The sequence below is a fragment of the Eulemur rufifrons genome, chromosome 5 (assembly GCF_041146395.1).
Source record: "Eulemur rufifrons isolate Redbay chromosome 5, OSU_ERuf_1, whole genome shotgun sequence".
In the NCBI taxonomy this organism is placed as follows: Eukaryota; Metazoa; Chordata; class Mammalia; order Primates; family Lemuridae; genus Eulemur; species Eulemur rufifrons.
This window is the reverse complement of record NC_090987.1, coordinates 1,538,610-1,559,380: the sequence shown is the minus strand read 5'-3', so window position 1 is coordinate 1,559,380 and position 20,771 is coordinate 1,538,610. Positions and strand designations below refer to the sequence as shown.

General features: G+C 54.2%; 1 protein-coding gene across 9 annotated transcripts in view; it reads right to left on the bottom strand.

Moving 5' to 3' along the window:
- Positions 1 to 20,771, bottom strand: part of MBP (myelin basic protein) — a 102,792-nt gene that overhangs the window by 20,716 nt on the left and 61,305 nt on the right. For 7 of the 9 annotated variants that reach the window (XR_011233587.1, XM_069468333.1, XM_069468332.1 and 4 more), the window contains exons 4-5: positions 14,670 to 15,106; positions 7,881 to 7,958 (exon numbers count right to left, since the gene is read on the bottom strand). Coding sequence is in view for 8 of the 9 variants with exons in the window: in XM_069468333.1 (XP_069324434.1) it covers positions 7,881 to 7,958; positions 14,670 to 15,106 (515 nt within the window). In the remaining variant the exon portion in view is untranslated. The remainder of the gene's footprint in view (positions 1 to 7,880; positions 7,959 to 14,669; positions 15,107 to 20,771) is intronic. The other 2 variants (XM_069468339.1, XM_069468337.1) reach the window with 1 other exon arrangement.

The window sequence follows — 20,771 nt, the reverse complement described above, 5'->3', positions numbered from 1 at the left end:
TGTCAGAGACCTCTGTCCACATCAATACAGGTTTGTATCCTGATGAACAAAACAACAAACACAAAACAACAACAAACTTTTTGTTGCCAACTAAGACAACATTATGCTGAAAAGGTTTCAAAACCATGAGCGGAAGACCAAGGCTGACCATTTTATTTATCTTTAAAATAAATTGCTTTTTTTCCATTAGCCTGTTTCATTGCACTATTTTTGAAAAATTATTAGTTTACTTTTTTCCTGATCACCAGCAGAGGGCGCCCCTACGCTCCGTTTCCGGCTGCTGTGAGGTCCAGGGGAGCCGGGCGCTCTGGGCTTGCACTTGGGGCGAGGGGATTAGTTTCCCCGGGGGCATCTGAAGACCCGCGGTCATCGGACTCGTAGGGACCCGCTGCGCTGAGTGCGGGGGCTGTTTATGGAGAGGGGCGCCGGCCTGCACCGTCGCTGAGTTCGGATTTGATTAAAGGAGGCAAATTGATGGGTGCGTCCGGCTCAGAAGCAGGTGCTGTGTCTTGAGCAATACCAGTGTCACTGGCCCTGGGGCTTTGCGGTTGGGGGGAAAAGAGTTCCAGCTCTTCCTTTATGCCTTGTCTGAGAGAGGACTTTAAACTCTCCCCGAATCAACCGTCACAGTGCCGGTAACCGGTTCCGGCGACTCCACGCCCGGCTGTGGCCCTGCCTGTTCCCGGCTGGCTGCTCTGGGCCCCCCCGCCACGCCGGCTCGGGGCTGCTTGTCTCTTTTGGGTGAATAATAAATCAGCAGCTACGTGAGGACGAAGGAAGGGAACTGGAAGATTTCCCCAGAGGAGACTAATCACTGCTAGCAGTTACATAGCAGTTAACAGTAGATGCAGGCGACAAGCCCCTCAGAGGACCCCCTCTGTGGTCTCACCCCCCACCTCTCAGACCTGGCCCACTGCCCCCGTCCACGGTAGAGAGCCCGTGATGACACTGCGCAACATAAACACGTCTTTTAAACATCATCACAGATGACCTGGCCTCTTTTCAGATCATGTGTTTTAACAGAAAGTACATTTTGTTTTTCCACTTTTAATCTATTTTATTGTGTACTGGTTTTGGGGACATTGGTCATTCAAATAACTGGGTGTTTTTTTATTTTTTTATTTTGTTTATTTATTTATTTTTTTTGAGACAGAATCTCACTCTGTTGCCCGGGCTAGAGTGTCGTGGCGTCAGCCCAGCTCACAGCAACCTCCAACTCCTGGGCTCAAGCGATCCTCCTGCCTCAGCCTCCCGAGTAGCTGAGACTACAGGCATGCACCACCATGCCCGGCTAATTTTTTCTATATATTTTTAGTTGTCCAGATAATTTCTTTCTATTTTTAGTAGAGGGTTGGAGGGCTGAGGGGGGGAGTGTCTCGCTCTTGCTCAGGCTGGACTCGAACTCCTGACCTCGAGCGATCCTCCCACCTCGGGCTCCCGAAGTGCTAGGATTACAGGTGTGAGCCACCACGCCCGGCCTAAATAACTGAGTGTGGATGACACCTGCTCCACCTTCCCCACCTGGGGGAGAGCACGGAGCAGCTCTCTGGCTGCCCCTTCAGTCACCCGAGTGAGCCTTGCCCCGGAGGTCACCCGCCTAGGGGCCCCCGCGCCAGGCTTTTCCACCTCGACCCCCCACTAAGCGCCTTTACCAGAGACACAGCGGGGCACTCACTGTGGCCCTCAGCACGTGGCCGTGGACTTCAGCAAACCCTGGTCTTCGCTTGCGGAGAACCGCGCATCAGACAATCGTCCCCGTCGAACCAGCTGTGACCTGCCCGGACCGTAGCATCCAGGACAGTTTTCCTACTGGCATTTTCTTAAGCAAGTCATCCAGGTTCTGGGAATGCTCGCGCATCCCCGTGTCCCCAAAGGACTGCAGGGGGAGTGATCATGCTCGGTTTAAACACGGAGCAGGCGGCCCTGGCCCACCTCCCCGCCTGTGCACGCACGCGCGGCTCAGTGCTGCCCTCGCGCGGCCGCCGCGCCTCACAGCTCCGGGATCGGCCCGGCCGGTCTCCGAATGCCCCGGCCTGGGGCTGCCGCGCCCGCCGGGGCTGCTCAGGGCGCGCACCTGGGCAGGCAGCGGTGAGCAAATTCACCTGCTGCTCAGACGACCAGAGGGAGGGGGAAGAACAGGTGTTAAAAATTGTATTTTGTTGATGTATTTATTATAAAAGTTTGTAGACTTACCTTACATGAAGATACGAGCTTTGGTATACTAATGTGCTCATATATGGGAAAAAGAAATTAATATCTGTTGACAAAGTCAATTAATGCCCAGATGTGTCAGTTAATGTCTAGGGAACTGGGGAAGTGTTCATTTCTGCTCTTCTAGAAAACTAGTTGCTAGTTACATCAGTAAACACAGGCAGGGCCAGTGACTAGATGAGCGTTTTCGGGTCTCCTGGTCATTTCAGAGGATGCGTTTCGGCAGGATTAGAACGAGAGGCCCCCTCGTCCCCCTCCCAATGTCGTGCTCACAGATCGTATTGTCTGGACCTTTCTATTTCACCTACGCAACCGGAAACCAACGGACACCGTATTCCTGATACTTATTCCTCTAGTTTTCAGGTGGAACATTGCAGGTTTTTGCCTGTGTCCCCACAGTGGCATTCGGGCACTTGCTGCTCATTTGGAGGGTTTCACTAGTGGTCCTGGGAGTGAATGACTTTGCATTTCACTTCTGTCCCCCTGAGACATCTTTGATTCTGTGGCACCCTCAAAAACCCAGATATCGGAGGTCGGTGTCGTCGTTTTTCTGAACTGCTGAACTGCTGTGATAGGAAAAAGCAGAGTAAGGTTTAAAATCAAGAAAATGAGTCTCTTCTTGGGAAAGTGATGATAAAACCAGACATGCGTCTCCACTGTTGTGTCCTTTCTATCACGAGTCATAGAACGCAGTTGGCTGTGAAGCAGACGCACCGTTTCCTGCTTAGACCCGGTGGGAAGCAGCCACACGTCATCTGAGCGTCCGGGCTGTGGTGTCTGCGTGTCCCATGGCGCTGGCCCGGTGGCTGAGAGGCGCCAGTAACACAGACGTTACCGACCAGCACACGTGCACGGTGACAAACGACACGTCTGTCGGTTGTGAGTTAAGTCTTCCTCCCTCCCCACGTCCCTGAGCCCCCAGCACTCTGGCAGCTCCAAGAATTCACAGCACACCGTGGTTCTCTCTCCAATTCCAGTATTGTTTGGATACATACATTTCAGAGGAAATTCTCTGCCGTTTCTGGTCAAACAGCTTCTAATATGCCACAGGAGAGAGCGTTAGATTTTTTTCTGGTAAAATCAGGGCATTTTAGATTTTGCAATCTGGAGAGAATTCTCTGTCTGGACGAGATGTGCAGTTTTCCTGTGTTTTTGCCCATTGCCGAGGCTGAGAGCACATCTGTTCCCGAGTCACTGACTCGAGTCAGTTAAGCGAAGGCCGTGGGCTTTCCCTTTCCTTGTCGAAAGCCCCGCGATGTCCTCGTGGGCTCTGTCACTGGAGCAAGTCACAGACAAACCTGTCACTTAGACGGAGACCTCGGGCTGCCAGCCACTGTTCCCATAGCAGGTTTCTTCCCAGGTGCCGGGTGAGAGGACAGCTGGTGACAGGTTGAGAGTTCACTGGCATCGCTCCTGGTGTCCCGCTGGGGGCGGGATTGCCAAGGTGCCCCCCACTGCGGGGCAGGTTTTCAAGTTCGAGAATTTCTACTTCAGCAAATGGCGAAGCTGGAAGCTTCGGAGGTTGGGCCTTCCGGTTCCCTGTGTTTTCTGTGATTTTGCTTCCTCTGGAACGGGGACAGAGATCCCCTGTGTGGGACGCGCCCAAGGGCCTGGCCCGGCACAGAGACACATGGCAGGTCGGGCGTCAGGGGCTTCTGCGAGTTCAGCAAACTCTTTCCGGATGTCCCCTCCTGACCTGGGATTTAGCCTCGGCGGGAAGCGCTGTGAGGCCAGTTCCCAGCTGTCCCGCCCTGGCGAGCGGATGGCCCCGGGGAGGTGGACGAATGGCCCCGCTGGTGAGGGAGGGGCAGCAATGGTTGTCTATTGTCCACCTGCATCTCTGTCTCGGCCAGAGCTGGGTGTAGCCTGCGCTGGGCCCGGGAGGGCACCCTTGTTCGTCTCCCCAGGACAGCTCCTGGCAAGAGGACCTGGACGGTCTCCTGCAGGGCGGCCCAGAGATGTGTTCCTGGTGCAGGCAACTGGCGCGATGGTCAAAGAATGACGCTCGGCACACGGGGCTGAGGCCTCACCGCTGTCCCTGTCCAGTAACGCGGAGACGGGTTTGATGCTGGACTTAACCACTCCGACTTCTCTCCCCTCTGCTCCCAAGCACCCACAAGTAAAGACCCCAATGTGTCTGAAGTGTGCAGAAGACTCTTTTAAGCATAGATATCAGGCTAACCTCAAAACAGAAGCATACACCAGACACAGGTACCCAGAGAGCGTTTCCTTGGCTGTGGAGTCTCGATGTCCACTTGCAGAGAAGGTGGGCGTGCTCACAGCCCCGAGCGTGGGGTCCGTCTCGACGTCTTTGGAGGGAAAAGCAAAGCAGCAACGAGCTTCCCAGCAGCCAAGGCCGTGGGCAGGTCGTGGGACGGACGGGGTCCCCCGGCAGCTGGAGGCCCCTCAACGCCAGCACGCTCTGCAGGGAACCGGATGTGCTCCAGACGGCAATGGGCTCATCAAATCATCAGCCATCAGTCACTGTAATCTGGGCAGAGGCATTTTGGGGAAACGATGAGGAAATTCAATTCATCAAACCTGAAGAAGTCCGAGGAAAGTCTACACGCAACCTTCCTGCATAGGTGACACCTGGGAGACCAGAGGTTTCATTGCCCTTATGACCAGAGCAAGATGGGACAGGCTGCGTGTGCCCCACGCCACCTCCCAAACCTGCTGGGTGGTGAGAGCCGTGTTGTCCCCTGAAGGCGTGGGAGAAGACAGAAGACTCGAGAGACTTCAGTCTTCAAAGGAACGTCTGCAATCACTAACCTGACACTTGCATTTTACAGTTGAGGAAACTGAGGCCCAAAAGCAGAAACGTGACAGGTCCGGGGCCACAGCTGGCCAGGGCAGAGAGGCCGGAGCCACCGGGGTGCTTTAGGGCAAGCGCTGCCCCTCACCCGCCGCGCACCTTCCCCACCCAGCAAGGTGACGTCGAGCAGGGCTGTGACAACACCTGTGTTCCCACAGGATTAGCACAGAAGCCCCATGTGGTCAGCAGGACAGATGACAACTTCCTGTTGCAGTTTCCCAGGTGAGGAGTCGGAGCTCAGAGCAGGTGAACGCCGGGCTGAGGTCACATCACCCACGTGGCCGAATTGACCTAAAGCACGTACGTCTGGTTCTTGCTGCCGAGCTTTTCCATGACACGACACGTTCTGACTCCTACACCCCAACGTGCTGTGGTGACAGCCGGTGGATTCAGGAGCAGGGAGGGGTCCTTCAGCAAACCTGAGGGTGCCCACGATGGCCAGGTGTGGACAGCGTCCTCGAGGGCAGGCCAGGAGCCACGGGCGGGTCTGCGAGCATGCGGCGGACAGACTTGGGAGGAAGCAGGGGCAGTCTCAGTGGAAACCAGCAGCAGAGTGTCCCTTCGTGTTCGTCTGTCCCTGGGTCCCGGCTCAAGCTGTTCGGTGGTTCCATGCAGCGTCTGCGGGTGCTAGGCCGGGTGCTGGGACCCAGAGACCCTGCCGTGCCGGGGAGGGGGTCAGGGAAACGCTCCTCTGCTCCCACAGGGGTGGCCCGTCCACGTGTGGGCTGCTCCTTCCTTCCCCTTGGAGTTCTTGCTTTTCCAACGCGCTTTCAGGTTCTCAAACATTGTGTCGTGGTCAACTTTGCTCCTGGCCCCACCTTCTGGTCCGCATAGGAACGAACACCACACGCGCGCACACACACGCATGCACATGCACACACACACACACACACACAACCATCCATTCCCTCTCTCTGTTTTAATTCTTCCCGTGTGCTTGTGCAAATGGATCCAAATCCTGCTTAGACCAGAGGGGACTCAGGAACGCACACGTGACAGGTGCAAAGAGCCTCACGTTGGAAACTCGCCTCTTTTTCAATGGCCTGGAGAGCAAGGCTGTGGCAGCCACGCAGAGATGGCTTTTTGCAGAGTATTTATTTTTGGCCACATTTTTAGGTGTCTGTGCAAAAATCTGTCTGGGATGAAGCTGTGGAGAACAGAAGGGCTGGTTTTTCTCTGTTAAATAAGTTTTTGAAAGAGAAAAATCAAATATTCTGCTGACAGTTCCTTGCTCGTGTCCGAACGCGGGGGGCCTGTGCTCTGTCGCAGCAGCTCGCCCCACTCAGGGGGAAGCCCGGTCCGGGGGGGTGTCCACGTCGTCCCAGGCGAAGGTCTCCACTTGGGCACCAGGTCCATACTCTGCTCCCCAATTGCACCCCCTGCTGTGGAGTTGCCACCCTCAGCGCCCAGCACGGCTGCTCCGCCCGGGAAGCAGCAGGTAGGCGCAGCCCTGTCCCCGTCCTGGGAAGCCCAGGTGGCCGCCCTGGCCTGTGAGCAGCCCACAGGGACAGGGACCCTCAGAAGCTGAGAATCAAGAGCTGCTGCCCACTGCGTCACGGTTCAAGTCAAACACAAGCTCCCGGGCCAGGCATCCGGGCCAGCACCCCCGAGATCGCCCAGGAGGGAGAGTCCTGCCTCCCCTGTGGCTTGATAAGAAATCCATCAAGGACACTGCAGCCCACCCATCACGGCCCAGGTGCCCGCCTGCTGCAGGGGCTCCCCTGGCCCTCGGGCACTCAGGCCTGGGCTTGCCCCCCTGCACTTCCAGCCTCTGCCCTGAACTGGCCACCCGGGAGACCAGTGGGATGCCCCACATTCCTCCTGGTCCTCTCCTGCCCGTGAGGGCACAGCCTGGCACACGAGGGCACCGGTGTGACAGTCAGCACACGGCCACCCGCCACTGTGCAGCCTCCACAGTCACGCTGGACGCTTCTCTCCTGGGGGCTCCTAGGCCTTGCCGGCTGCAGGGCTCCTCCCGCCTCCCCTCTGGCTCAGTGGGCCGCTGGCCTGGGTGCCCCAGGGGAGGAAGGTTCCACGAGGACCCTTCTGGCATACCCTGCCCCACCCTGGGTTCCCGGCCGAGCATGTCTTGGGTACCAGCACGAGTTTTCCATCTTTTGCACGTTCCCAGGTGATAAAGCCAGGTGCCAAGGGACAGCAGTGACTGCGTTGGTCTGGAACGTGACCAGTGGACGGGCTTGTGCGGCGCCCCCGGTGCGGGTGAGCAGCAGGGCTCCTCACGGAGGTTTCAGGATGGGACCTTCCCCCCTTTCCTCCGGCTCCAGGTCCTTGCTGTCACCCTGCACCTGCAGGCAGCTCGGCCGAGCTCGGTGAGGACTGGCCCGAGGGACCAGACTTCCCCGGGGCGCTCGTTTCGGAGCTTAGTTCGGCTGACGCTGAGCGAGTGCCAGGTGTCTGCTCGGCGCTGTTTCCACCGCAGATGTGCAAGTGGCCGTGGTCAGGCCAACCCTCCCGGACCAGCGTCCGCCCGCTGCCTGCTGGGCCTGTGGAGCCACCAGGGGCTGCACCTCGGCCTCCGCAAAGGACGCAGACCTGTTACCACGCCGTGACCCCTCGGGGGTGGTCCGTCCTCCTGACCAGACATCGCACCCCGGCCAGGGTCCCCCACCACGGACTCCAGGGTGGGGCCCCCACGCCACCTGGGCTTGCCGCCTTCTCCCGGGCGTCTTCCCGCCTCACTGGCTTTGCCCCTTGTGAAGGCACCGTAGCCCCGAGCTCCGGGGGGCCCTGCCTGCCCGGGGGGAGGGCAAACATCTGGAGGCCCCGCAGGGAGCTGAGAGCCCAGGTGAGCCCGGGTCACTCACGGCCCGGCGGGGGCGTCCGCGCGTCTTACCTTGTACATGTTGCACAGCCCAGGCCGGCCGTGGGCATAAGAGGCCAGAGGGCTCCGGCTCTGCTTTAGCCAAGGTACCTGCCGAGGGACACAGAGCGCGTGGTGTGAGTGCAGCGGCCGCAGAGCCCCACGGCCTCCAGCAAATCTCCTCCAGAGCCCCGGCAGACCCCGGGAGGGAGGAGTGAGCGGGATGACGGTAGAGGGCGACCCCAGCCGGGCTGTGCAGGCAGGTGGTGCAGGGACCAGCGCAGCAAAGGGGACAGGAGTGGGGGGCAAGACACGCACACAGGAAAGAGGAACAGAAGGGAAGATTTAGGGAAAAATCCTTTCCTGCAGAGTCTATGAGGGGGCCCCGCGCCCGACTGCGGGACCACATGTGCTCAGGGCTGTGGCAGTGCCAGGCACGTCGGGTCTCTGAGACAGCAGGTAAGAGGGCGTGTCCCAGTCGGGGGCAGAGTGAGCGAAAATCGCTTTTGATGTCTGTGATGGAATGGATACATTTGATACTCAGTTTTATTATCTTTTCTTCCATAGCAAGCGTGAGCTTTTGCATTGCATTTACAAGCAGAAATCTTTCCTGCTCTGTGGGGCTTAATGTAACCGAGCTGGGCCCTTTCCAGGTTTCTGTAGAGGATGAGGAAATGGCTTTAGGAGCAGCAGTGCTCAAAGCCACTGTGGCCACTTGCAGCCACATTTTCGTGCTGCCATTCATCCTGGTTATCGGTGACGTTTCAGGATTTGACGTAAGCAGGAACTTAATGTTCCTTGACAGGAGCTAAGTAGTCTCCGTAACTCCATTGCTATAAACCTGGCTAAACAGCACCTGCTCCCGACTGAGTGCATTCTCCGTATTCTCTTAGCTACACGAGCGTATTTGCTGGAGCAACGAACTTGAACAAGGTGGTTGGAAGACTATGATCGCAGGACCAAGGTCAATGGTCTGCAGGAAGTGCCTGGTTCCGACATCCCACGAATCCGAGAAGGAAGAAGCAGGGGGTGGAGGCGGGAGGGGAGAGAGAGACAGAGAGAGAGACCTGCAGTTGTCAAGCTACAGAATTGACGTAATAGGTTTCAGGAGAGGCCTTGCATTAGCTGCAGGTTAATGGATTCTTTCTCAGCAGGTTAACAGCCGGGTGTGCGTGTTTTGGCATGACGCGTGTTAGCGCGCTTCTGGGCGTGTTACGGAAGTGAACTCCCCGGGGTCCCGGGGCGGCTCCTCGGTGAGTGTGTGCCGACCTGTTCACCTCGTCACTGATCCTCCCGCATGAGAGAGGCCATTTCTACACCAGCAAGAATTACTGGTGACGTTAATTCATGGCACTGCGTTCTTAAAAGAGGGAGAAAATCGAGTATTGATCCTAGAGCAGGTCTTGGTGGACGAGCCTGGGTGGTGACTGTCCTGGGAAGACTGGGCCGTCTCCAGAAGGAGTGACCCTCAGCTGGTGGCCCATGGGCAAGTCCATGCTGCGGACGTTGGTCCCCAGACAAAGAAGGACTTTCTACTGATTCTTCACCTATTTAACGCAGTGTCTCTTCTTCCTGAAGGGGCCACCACCGAGACATCGCCACACCCTGGGGGCTGGTGTTACGCCCCTCCCAACACACCTGTCCACCGGGTGGTGGGGGGTGGCTGGGTGGACACAGGTGTCCCGTGGGTGGCCTGCAGGAGATGCCACCGGTACCCCTGGTCTCCCAGGGTCAGGAGAGGGCACGAGCCTTGTTTCCACCTGTGGGGTTTGCAGAGCGAGGTTCTACACCTCGTGTCTGACCAGAAAAGTAAAACGTCTTCAGTAGAAGAACCGGGACAACGAGCACCTCAGCCACCAGGGCTGCAGCCCAGCAAGGGAGGACGGGCAGGGGTGGCCTCTCCTGAGAACCCGCGTGCAGAGCCTCTTCCGTGGGCTCCCTCAGAGTTCATCTTTCTTCAGCTCTTTTCCTTTTCACTATTTTTTATGAAGTAGGGTGATTTCAGAGCATCAAGAGCGTGGTGACAGGCCTGATGGGAACTCTCTGAGATGTCATTTTAACCAGTTTGGTGGGGGATGTCCACAGTTCCTGGACACTAAGCAATGCCACGGTGACGTCCACGTGCGCTGCGTGGCGTGTCATTCCCCTGACGACACAGCCCGTGGGACGTCAGCCAACTGCTCCATCGGCCAATTGGAATCACCTGTTACCAAATGGCTAATTTTTTTTCCAAAGGGAAAATCAGTGATGAGGGAATAAATGCCTTGAATGGACATGAGTTTATGGGAGATGCGTTAGGAGGGCCCACCGGTGGGACATGCGTCAGGTGACGGGCGGGACACGCCAGAGTCTATCACAGTTTATCATCAACGGCCCCGACTTTGCCCCAGTCCCACACACCCGCCCTGCTCCTCAGGACGGTCCAGCCCTCTCCTTTCCGTTTCCCGAGGCTCCCGTGACACCTGGTGCATGTCCTCACCGGGGGCGTGGAGGGGAGGGAGGGCGGCCGTCCGTGTGCTGGTCCATTCAGCACGTGTTCGTGGCGTGTCCAAGACGGCACCAAGGGCCGCGGGGGCGGCTCAGCCCCTCCCCCGACACGCGACGCTTTGGGAGAAACATGAGCAACGTCAAGCAGAACAAGAACGGTCAGAGTAGAAAGACCCGGATATCCGACTGTCAATGGAGAGAAAAGAACGAAACGTCCTTGTGGGTCAAAGCAGATGAGGGAGGAAGCGTGACCTTCTCGTGCAGAAGTGGCAGGCGCCCAGGCGCCCAGACTTACCTGCTGGCTGTGTCACAAGGCACAAAAACGCCAGTGACACAGCACACTTGCTCAGGCAGGACAACCACACAAGACAACTCAAAAAAGTTCATGTGCAATTAATTAGCACACCATCCTCAGTCTGTTAAACTGTTTAATGAATGCATGAAAGGGCAGAAGTATATATAAAGCAAAGTTCATAACAAAATCAAATTGTAACACAACCACCAGAGGCAATTATGGTTAAATACATTCACATAATTTACAACGTATCACTTGTACAGAGGACGCGGCAAAGTCGCAGCTGATGCAGGCACAGCGTTCTGACGTAACCACCGTCTACTCAGACACCCAAGGATGGCCGCGGCACTGAGGCCACAGAGGGGCACAGGAGGGGGCTGGGGATGGAGCCACAGAAGCCTCTGGTCACTAACCGGTCAGGAGTTCCCAGAAGGAATCTCAAAAAATACTTGTTTGGTGCAGAAATAAGTGCACCCGCCCCACTGGACTGTCTCCAGCCGGACCTCTGGCCAAACCTCTCGTCAAACGGATGCAGTGAATGGCCGAACCCGCGACCACACGGGCTCTGAACAGCCTCAGTGTGGCCCTGTGGGCGCCCCAGCCCGGGTGAGGGACTGCGGGCCGCACCCCCCCAGCACCCCCGGGGACGCTCTCTCCTGTGCCCTCCACGTGGCCCCAAACGGTGCGCTCCCCGTGGGATGACAGAACATTGCCACAGAATTGGGATATCGTGTTAACAATGAAGAATTAAGTTCCCGTAGAACTACAATGTGTTTAATGTAATTAAAATGCAATGGAAAAAAAATCAGGCAACAGAACATTTGGATTAATTTACAAGACTGTTATACCCCATGGCATTAAATGAAAGAAACAGCTCTTACCCTGAACAGTCAGAATGAGTGGCTCAGAAGTAATACTGAATGTTGAATAACGCAATGCCGACATTAGCAGGTTATAAATGGAGCTTTTAATGTAAAACAAATAGAGAAAAATAGGGGAAATCACCAGTATAGAACCTAGATTAAAAAAAAAAAAACAAACTTCTTTGGAAGCATACGACATGGAGAAACAGGAGATGGGTGTGTCCTCACTGCACTCCTACTTGGGGATCGCCCCGAGTCCCTGCGTCCAGCTTGTACTGGGCCCAACCTGACTTCCTCTAGATAAGGAGGAGGAGCAACTTCCAAAGCCAGTGTTTCCAGGCCTCAGGTGTCAGCACTGACACAGGACTGAGTCTGGGGACTGAGCCCGGGCAGGTGAGGCTGAGGCACCTGAGCCCCAGCTCCGCCCCGCGGGCCCCAGACCCGCACTCTGGGGAGCTGGGAAACCTGTTCCTTAGAGACAACACGCTCCTTTCTTTCCTCCCACAATAAAGGAGCATGTTCTCTGTGAATGCACTTTTCATTTATGGCTCTCAAAAGAATATGCCTCCTCAAGGCATTTTTAGTGCACTTTCCTTGAATGTCAGCTCCCAGCCACACAGAAGGTGGGTGTCACTGGTGCATTCCCTGGGCCGGGGGTGGGCAGCGGCCCCACCGCCTGGTGCGGGCAGCACGTGCCCCCAGGGCCCCGAGGAGAGCAGCCAGGACAAACAGCCCCTTTCACAGGGTCTTGGGGGGTGGAGGGCTCATTCAGAGGCTGGCAGGATTCTGCCGAGAAACACAGGACCCGATCTAGACAGAGAAGCAGAACGATCGATCGCTTTCCCACGGGACGGCCGGGCGGGCTGCCCGCGCCATGGGACAGTGATCATTCTCTTAAGTCTACCCTGAGGAGCTCTCTAGCATAGAGAAAGAAGGGCTCTCCTGATTTATAAACAGAGCAAAACCAAAGTAAACACAAAAGCAAAAATAAAAAAATCACTCCACAGCAGTCTGTACCAATACTCCAGACTTCTAGGGCTAGCGTGGGTTTGTAGCTGGGTGCAGGGCAGGTGAAGTTTGCATCTCCAGTGTTTAGAGGACTCCACAATAAAAGAGTGGAGTTGAACAACCTGTTGCACACCCTCAGCAAGGATACTGCGCGGCAACGCACCAATAGCCCGTGTTTGTATGAAGCTGCTCCGTGATTATACATGCAAACTCTAATTGTCTGTTTTGGCATCAAAGGGCCAAGCTGTATTTAAAAATATTTTGTATTTAACACTTGGTAGTGAAAAGGACTGATACTTCAAAATTTTTAAAACAATTATTTAAAAATTGTTTTTATTTTTTAAAATCCTGTTAAAGTGCTTTGATTTTTCTAAATCCCTGACAACCTGGCAACATTATTTTGCCAAGAGACTACTTCTGAGACTAGGATCTTTCCTTTGAAAATATCGAAGCATAGAAGAGATTTAAAACAATAAATGTTGTAATCTCACATAAAGGAAGAAAAACATCTGTGGGTTTATACATCCACTTTGAGATAAAGCCACAATGATTGATATAAATGCTTTCACCATTATATTTCAACTTGAACCATTATCACGGAAATGAAGCTTGTTTTGTAATATATGCTATCCAGCTATTTCATCTTCTCTGCACAATTTAAATCCACTTTTCCCGCTCCTTGGATGAAGCAGGATAGTCTAAGTTTTCAACACTGACCCCTCTGCGTGCATGGGGACCTCAGCGTAACAGCAAGACCTTGCCAGGTGCCGGAACCCACAGACACCTGGTGTGGTCCAACAGCTTGAAAAGGCGCTACCAAGCGAAATGCGAGTTCGAAACAGGTCCGACGGCCGACATCTGGGGTGACGGAGTATTGCCAAGGAGTGAAGGCAAACGTCTACCAATGCAGACACCGAAGGGACCGACCAGAATGTGAATTCAGTAAGCACTTAAGATACAGCAAGTGTTGTTCACAAGTAAGTCGTGAAGGTGTCACAGCCTGACGCCTCCACACGGAGCAATGTATGACTGCCTGAAATCCCAGTGTGCTTTCATGCCCGTGGGAACGGTAAACCTGACATTTGTGTTCAGCTTCAACAGATTCATGAGCAATAATTTTAAGAAGTGCAGTTGGAGACCACAGCTCCAAGGTGCCCGTGGTTTTTACGGTGGTCCATTCACACGATGAGGGTCTCGGTCCCACATGTCCTTCCAAAGCCTCTCACCTTCCCCAAGATACAGAGGCAGCTCAGGACACGGCAGCAGAAAAGCCGCAGCTCACAGGGCTTTGTGAGAACACCCAGTACACCAGGGGCTTTTTGGGAAAAACTTCTCTCTCTCCAAAATTACCCAATTACCCAACACTCTGCCAAGCCCTGTGCCATGGCTCCCCTTTGCCATCCGAACAACTTGGGGGGCAGCTCTTAAAGGAACAGCAGGCACAGACGACCCACTCGCAGTCAGCGCCAGAAGCCCCCTAGAGACTGGACAGCATTGTTTTCCTGTGATACATTTTTATCCACAGAACATTTGCTTTTAAACAATGAAACTTCCAAGATTCTACATTCAAATTAATGGAATCACAAAATAATAAAGTTTTGATTCATCAGCACTTGTTCATCCCTCTACCCCTTCCACTAAACAACTCAGACAAAAGAGAAAGTTTGCTCGAGGCAGATTTAAATTTGGGAGCTTGTTCTAAAGTCCTCCTCGACCTCAATCGCATGATTGTTGCAGAGCAGTGTGAAGCCAGCAGCAGCGACTCCAGGAAAAAAATGAGCGTAACCCAGTGTTGAAGCCAAACGTACGGGCCAAAGGCAAAACCAGCTGTAAAGCCCCCAAGCACACGGCACAAGCATGTGGCACTCTTGCTGCGCTGCCCATACGCAGGGCACACCCAGAGCCAGAATTCAGAATTTCCTTGCATTCCCGAGCCACACCCCATCACAATCCCTTGTGAGGAGGACAGAGAGGGTGCATTTAACAGAAATACCCTAAGCAGCAAGGCAGGCCCCGGCCCGGGGCCTCTGTGCCCTTCCCAGCAAGGACCAACCCCCCAGACACTAAGCGGCTACGCGTGAGTTCTTCCTCTAATGGCTTAGTTCCCCTGCTAAATTGTCCTGTCCTTTTTCTGTCTAGACTAAAGCTCCTTCACTCCTCCGAGCTCACCTTGCCAGAGCCCCGCTTGGGCGCACCCCTGTCACCGCCAAAGAAGCGCCCGATGGAGTCAAGAATGCCCGTGTCTCTGTGCCGCGGGAGGAAGCCAAGCCGGGCATGGTCCACGGTACTCGCTGTGGCCAGGTACTTGGACCCGTGCCTCTGGGAGGGTCTCTTCTGTGACGCCATCACATCCAGGCCCTCGGATACAGCTGCACTGTCTTCTTGGATGGTCTGGAGCTCGTCAGACTCGGAGGGCCTGTCTTTGAAGGTGTTGTCCTCCCTCCCCGGGGCATCTCGGGAAAAGAGGCGGACCAAGTGGGGGCGGCTCCCCGGGTCAGCTGGGTGGGCGTCCTGCCAGGCATTCTTTGGGTCCGCTGTGCTCTTGGAGTCTGTCACCGCTGTGTCCCTAGAGGAGGTCCCATTGTTCTGGTTCGCATCTGCCTCTCCTGCAAACAACAATGAGATATGAATACGGGCCTGTGCGAGCAGACCGGGGACAAAGCCGCTTTCTTCCAGGGGTCTTGAACTAGCTGTCCCCCATACAGTGCCCAGAGCGTGTGCCGTGCCCACCGAGCCACACGGCAGCCTCGGACTGCCCTGCGCAGAGACCGACCTGGACTGGCATCCTGCCACAGCCCTGGGATTACCTGGGTCGCTCAGAGTTTGGCACCTGGATGAAATGCACCAGGGTTTCCTGGGCAGGTGGCCGAGCCGGCGGCGGGCGCATCAGAGTCCCCCCAGGTGCCGCATGGCTGCACTTGGAGAGCCCAGAGTGCAGGTTCCTCTAGGGACATTTGGTACCTGGAAGGCCGCCGGTGCGCAAGCTGAGCACGCTGGGAGCATTCCTCTGACAAAAGGTGTTTTTAGTGTTCTTGGGAGAAATGGAACTTCCCACATCTTTTTACAATTCATGCCTTAAAGAAATGGGGCATTTAGAATTCTTTCCTTCCCAGATTCCACAAGGGGCCTCTCGCACTGGAGAATTGCTTATTCAGGACATTTGGATTTGGCTTCTCCTCTGTAAGCAGCAACAATCAGAACGTTTGAAGTGGGAATGGGTATTTCATGTCGTATGCCACCATCGCACAGCTTTTTACGAAAAATACATTTCTCTCACAAATGGCAACAAACCCATTTGCTCTCAAGTTACAGGAAGTTAGGTTTAAATGAACATCATTTAGTTAGTTTCCTCTCCAAATTCTATGACTTATCTACAGAAAATGTGGATTCCCTCACACTTTCCTGTCATACCATCCATCTATCCATCCGTTTATCCACCCATCTACTAATCCATCCACCCACTCACCCATCCATCTTCCCACTCACCCATCCATCCACTCATCCATCCATCTATCCATCCATCTATCCATCCATCTATCCATCCATTTATCCACCCATCTACCAATCCATCCACCCATCTACTAATCCATCTTCCCACTCACCCATCCATCCATCTATCCATCCATCTATCCATCCATTTATCCACCCATCTACCAATTCATCCACCCATCTACTAATCCATCCACCCACCTACCAATCCATCCACCCATCTACTAATCCATCCACCCATCTACTAATCCATCTTCCCACTCATCCATCCATCTTCCCACTCATCCATCCATCCACCCCCTCACCCATCCATCCACTCATCCATCCATCTGTTCATCCATGCATTCATCTACTAATCTATCCATCCACCCACTCACCCATCCATCCACTCATCCATCCATCTGTCCATCCATGCATCCATCCACCCATCTACTAATCTATCCATCCACCCACTCACTCATCCATCCATCAATTATTGTATTGAGCACACTCAGTCCTGTGAGCCCTCCTAGAAGAAGGTCATGCTGGAATAGAGTGGGCCCTAACCCAGTGACTGGTATTCTCGTAAGAAGAGGGAGGTCTGGGCACGGAGACACAGGTGCAAGGAGCAAATGTGGTTGAGGTGGAGACTGGAGTGACGCATCTACAAGCCACGGAGCACCAAGGACCCCCGCACCACCAGAAGGTCAGAGACACAGACAGATTCTCCCCTAGAGCCTTCAGAGTGTGCACAGCCCCAAAGACACCTTGATTTAGGATTTCTGGCCTCTACAACTGTGAAAGAATAAATTCCGTTGTTTTAAGCCACCCGACGTGTGGCAATTTGTTTCAGCAGCCATAGGAGACGGACACAATGTATCATTTTCTATGGTGCAATGATACAAAGAAGACAGAGCAGGCTGAGGTCATCAGGAAGGCCCTTGAGGAGGTGATATCTGGATGAGGTGACAGTCTGGGCCTTGTGAGGACTTGGGGGTGTGAGGGTGCTTCTGGCAGGAGGAAGGGCCCACTGCAGGGCCTGGGCAGGGATCAGCTCGGGGAGCAGCTGGACAGTTGGGGTCAAGGAGGCTGGCAGGCAACAGCATCATGGGCCGTGACAGGGACCCAGGGGATACAGGGTTTGGGGAGCAGGGGGAGCCCTGCTGGCTGAGAGCGGACTGTGGACAGGGCAGAGCAGCAGGCGTGTGGCTCACGGTGTGGGTGTGCGGCTGTGCGGAGCCACGAGGGCGGATGGAAGGCCCGACGCTGGGCCCTTGGCTCTCACCCTGTGCGGCTGGGCCAGCAGAGGGGCTGGGTCTGCCTGGGACACTGGTGAAGAAGGGTGTCTGGGCTGGAGCTGGGGGAGCCCCAAGTTTACCTGCCGTGGGGAGGCAGGCGGCAACCCAGCCCCAACCCAGTGCAGCCTGACAGGGACGAAAGTGCGCAGGGCACGTGGACATCATTTTAGACTGGTCTCTCCGAGGACATCTTTGGGTGACAGTGTTGGAGTCCCCATGACCCCCAGTTTCCGTGAGGGGCTAGGAGGGCTCACAGGACTGAGCGTGTGATCCTGTGACCACGGCGATTTATTACAGCGAGAAGAGCACAGGGCGGGGTCCGAGGAGCCTCTCCTCATAGGGTCACGCGGGACACGCTGAGGTTTCCAGCAAGCCTCTGACCACGCCTGCGAAACGCCGTCCGCCGGGGAAGCTGGTCCCGGGGACACACACATGCACACGCACACACACGCACATGCACACACACGCACATGCACATACACGCACACGCACACACATGCACACACACGCACATGCACACACACGCACACACACACATGCACATGTACACACATGCACACACACGCACACACACACGCACACGCGCACACGCACATGCACACACACGCACACACAGGCAGAGCACCATCAGAACTAGAACCATATCTTCTGCGTCCTAATCAGCAATTCTTGTAAAAACTTTAGATCAAGTGTAATTGCCTCATGCTTCATAGACCTGTGGACTGAGCCAAGACGACAGGCCACTCGCCACCAGGCCGCGACCCTGGGGACGCTGGGAATAAAACTGTGCATGGGAAAAGCACCTTCCAGTTTCACACCATCGTCAGGACTTTGGCTCTAGTGCAGTTTCTTCGTCTCTCAGTGTTTCTCAAGCCCTCGTGTCTAAGTGAAATGACCGGCCTTTTCTGGATCTGTCTGAAAACACACAGTCACACGGGCTCCTTTGATACCAAGGTCCCATCGGGGGCCACGTAGCGGCAGGACACCAGTTCTGGGGGACAGCGGCACATGAGGAGGGGCTGGGGTCATTTTCCTTTGGGTACATACATGTGTGGAAGTTCATGTATGTACAACACGCACTTCCACAAATACATGCACCAAAAGAAGCAGTTCCAATCCTGCTGATTTCTTTCCTTAGACTCACACGGGTCAAGAAACTGCCCCGTAAATGACATTTATCATGCAGCGATACAGAGCTTGCATTCCAAGGCAGATTAACTTACTCCCCACGTACGTTATGGACGTTTGCTGATGACAAAGTAAAACACAAACAATAGGAACCCAGGTGACCCTGGTCCTAGTCACGCTCCTAGCATGGTGCGCAAACCTGCTGGGTGTGTCCAATCCGGCCGAGCTCTGTGCCCGAGAAACAGGTCCCAGATCCAGGACAAGTGCAGGAAAGACGGGGCAAGCCGGGGTGGGATGGGGTCATTCTTTCATGACCACTGGGCACATTTAACTACATAAGAACCCTAAGATTTACAACATGTTCCCGAAATACATCACTGCATTGTAGTGTTTGGAAAAAGCAACACGAAGAACACCGGCGGGTACAAAGCTGTAGTTTTTGCAGGGATGCAATGCTTATTTATAGGTTGCAAGAGCAACAGAAATAATTAGAGTCTGGTTTTATAGCTCTGCTTTTTATTCTCTAGCTAATATAAATTAATGCAAATGTGAGAGGAAAACAATAGCTATATTGTACATAATTAAATGCATTAACAAAACACAAGAGCATCTGAATACTAATATTTTTACAACAGTTGGGCTTTGTGTCCCTGAATACCGTTATTTGTAAAGCACAGAGAAGGGCATTTGTGTCCCAAAAGTAGCTTTTCCCAACACGTAAGGAGTACGGTGAGAAGTCTAAATCCGTGGACGTGCAGCATTTTTGGTAGGGACAATGCAGTTTAAATGCATCCATTAATATTAAATCAAATTAAAGCCCAATACAGACTTTTTATTTAGATTATATTTATAGAGCAGAGCATTTATTACTCAATCAAGGAAACACGCAGATCTAATTTTACCAGAATATGCAATTCTAATATTTTCTGTACTATTGATCAAATTCTACAAATGCAGGAAAACTTCTCTAAAAAAAACACACACCCTCAATGTCATTGCTAGAATGGCCCCCATAACACGGGGTTCCGGTCATCAGCACTGTGGAGTGGCTCCTTAGTTTTCTCTAAATTGTTTCACATCTGCTCATCTGTCCCTCCAGTTAGACGACCCCTCTCTGAGGGGCAGGGACCACGCTGAGTTTGTCACCAACTTTCCCGCACAGTGGCCCTCAGCAAGCGTTTACCGTTTGCTAACAGAAGACACTGATGTTTGCCAGAAGGTACTCCAAGAGGAAGTAAACCAAAGCTCCCCACTTTCTTTGCTACAAGAACTTAGATTTGGCATAATTGCTGCCAAATTGTTTTTTATGTATTTATTTTAAAGTGAGAATTTCCCTTAAGTCCTCGATGTCACTACACACATAGTGCAAAGAACGCCAGAAATTATAACAATTTCAGTTGCATAATTTAAGTCTTTCTGGCCATGTGGAAGGTTTTCTAATATTCTAAACATAACCATTCAGCCTGGCTCTGAACTACCAGAACAAATTTAACCTTCCAGCTCTATCCCTTCGTGAACTCCAAGTCCCAGTTTCTCTGTTTGGACTTGTGGTGCCGCTTCGACAAGTCCCTTTGTCCACGTGAGCCCTGCGGTCTGTCTGGGGGGAACCAAGTGCGTGGACGGCAGAGAAGCGCCATCGCAAAAGAGATGAGGACTGTGGTCTCCAGGGTGGGAGTGGGGGCTGGAGGGCTGCGGGAAACAGCTGGGGAGGACCCGGGGCCGACTTCAGCCCACTCTCTGCCGGACCGATGTCCCTGAGCAGGTCCCCGAGCCAGGCGGTGCATCCCTGTGCGTATTCCAGATGGACAGGTGCGGTTCAGTACTTGGGACATCTCAGATGTCCTGAGGCTTCTATCAGCGACTCCTTCATAAATGCTGCCGTCCACGGAGAGCTACGGAAAGGCCTTTGCTAGATGCGGGTTCTCAGAACCCTACCAAGCCGGCGGCTGTATTAGCCTTTATTCAAACGAGAAAACTGAGGCTTAGAGAAGCGAGGCGGGAACTGATGGAGGAATTTGTTAGCTGGGGCCAGTGCTCCCTCTCTGCGCTCTGGAAACATACCCAGTCCCCGGCCCTGGGTGCTGTACACCGGCTCCTTCCCCGGCCTAAACTGGCCTCAGCTGCAGCTCGGTTTGCTCTCAGCTACAATTTCACTGCAGACCACTGACGGCTGAAACATCTGGATCGCAGCGACTGAACGGAGGGGCTGACCAGGACACGGGGAGACCCCTCAGCCCGAGGGATCATCCGAATGTAATTTCTCTGGGGAAGTTCCATAGACTCTCTCAGACACCTGCCCCAGCCAAGAGCCAGCCAGGGCCACCGCCTGCAGCCACGGGGGCCCCGAATGCACTCAGTGGACTCAGTGCCCTGGCCG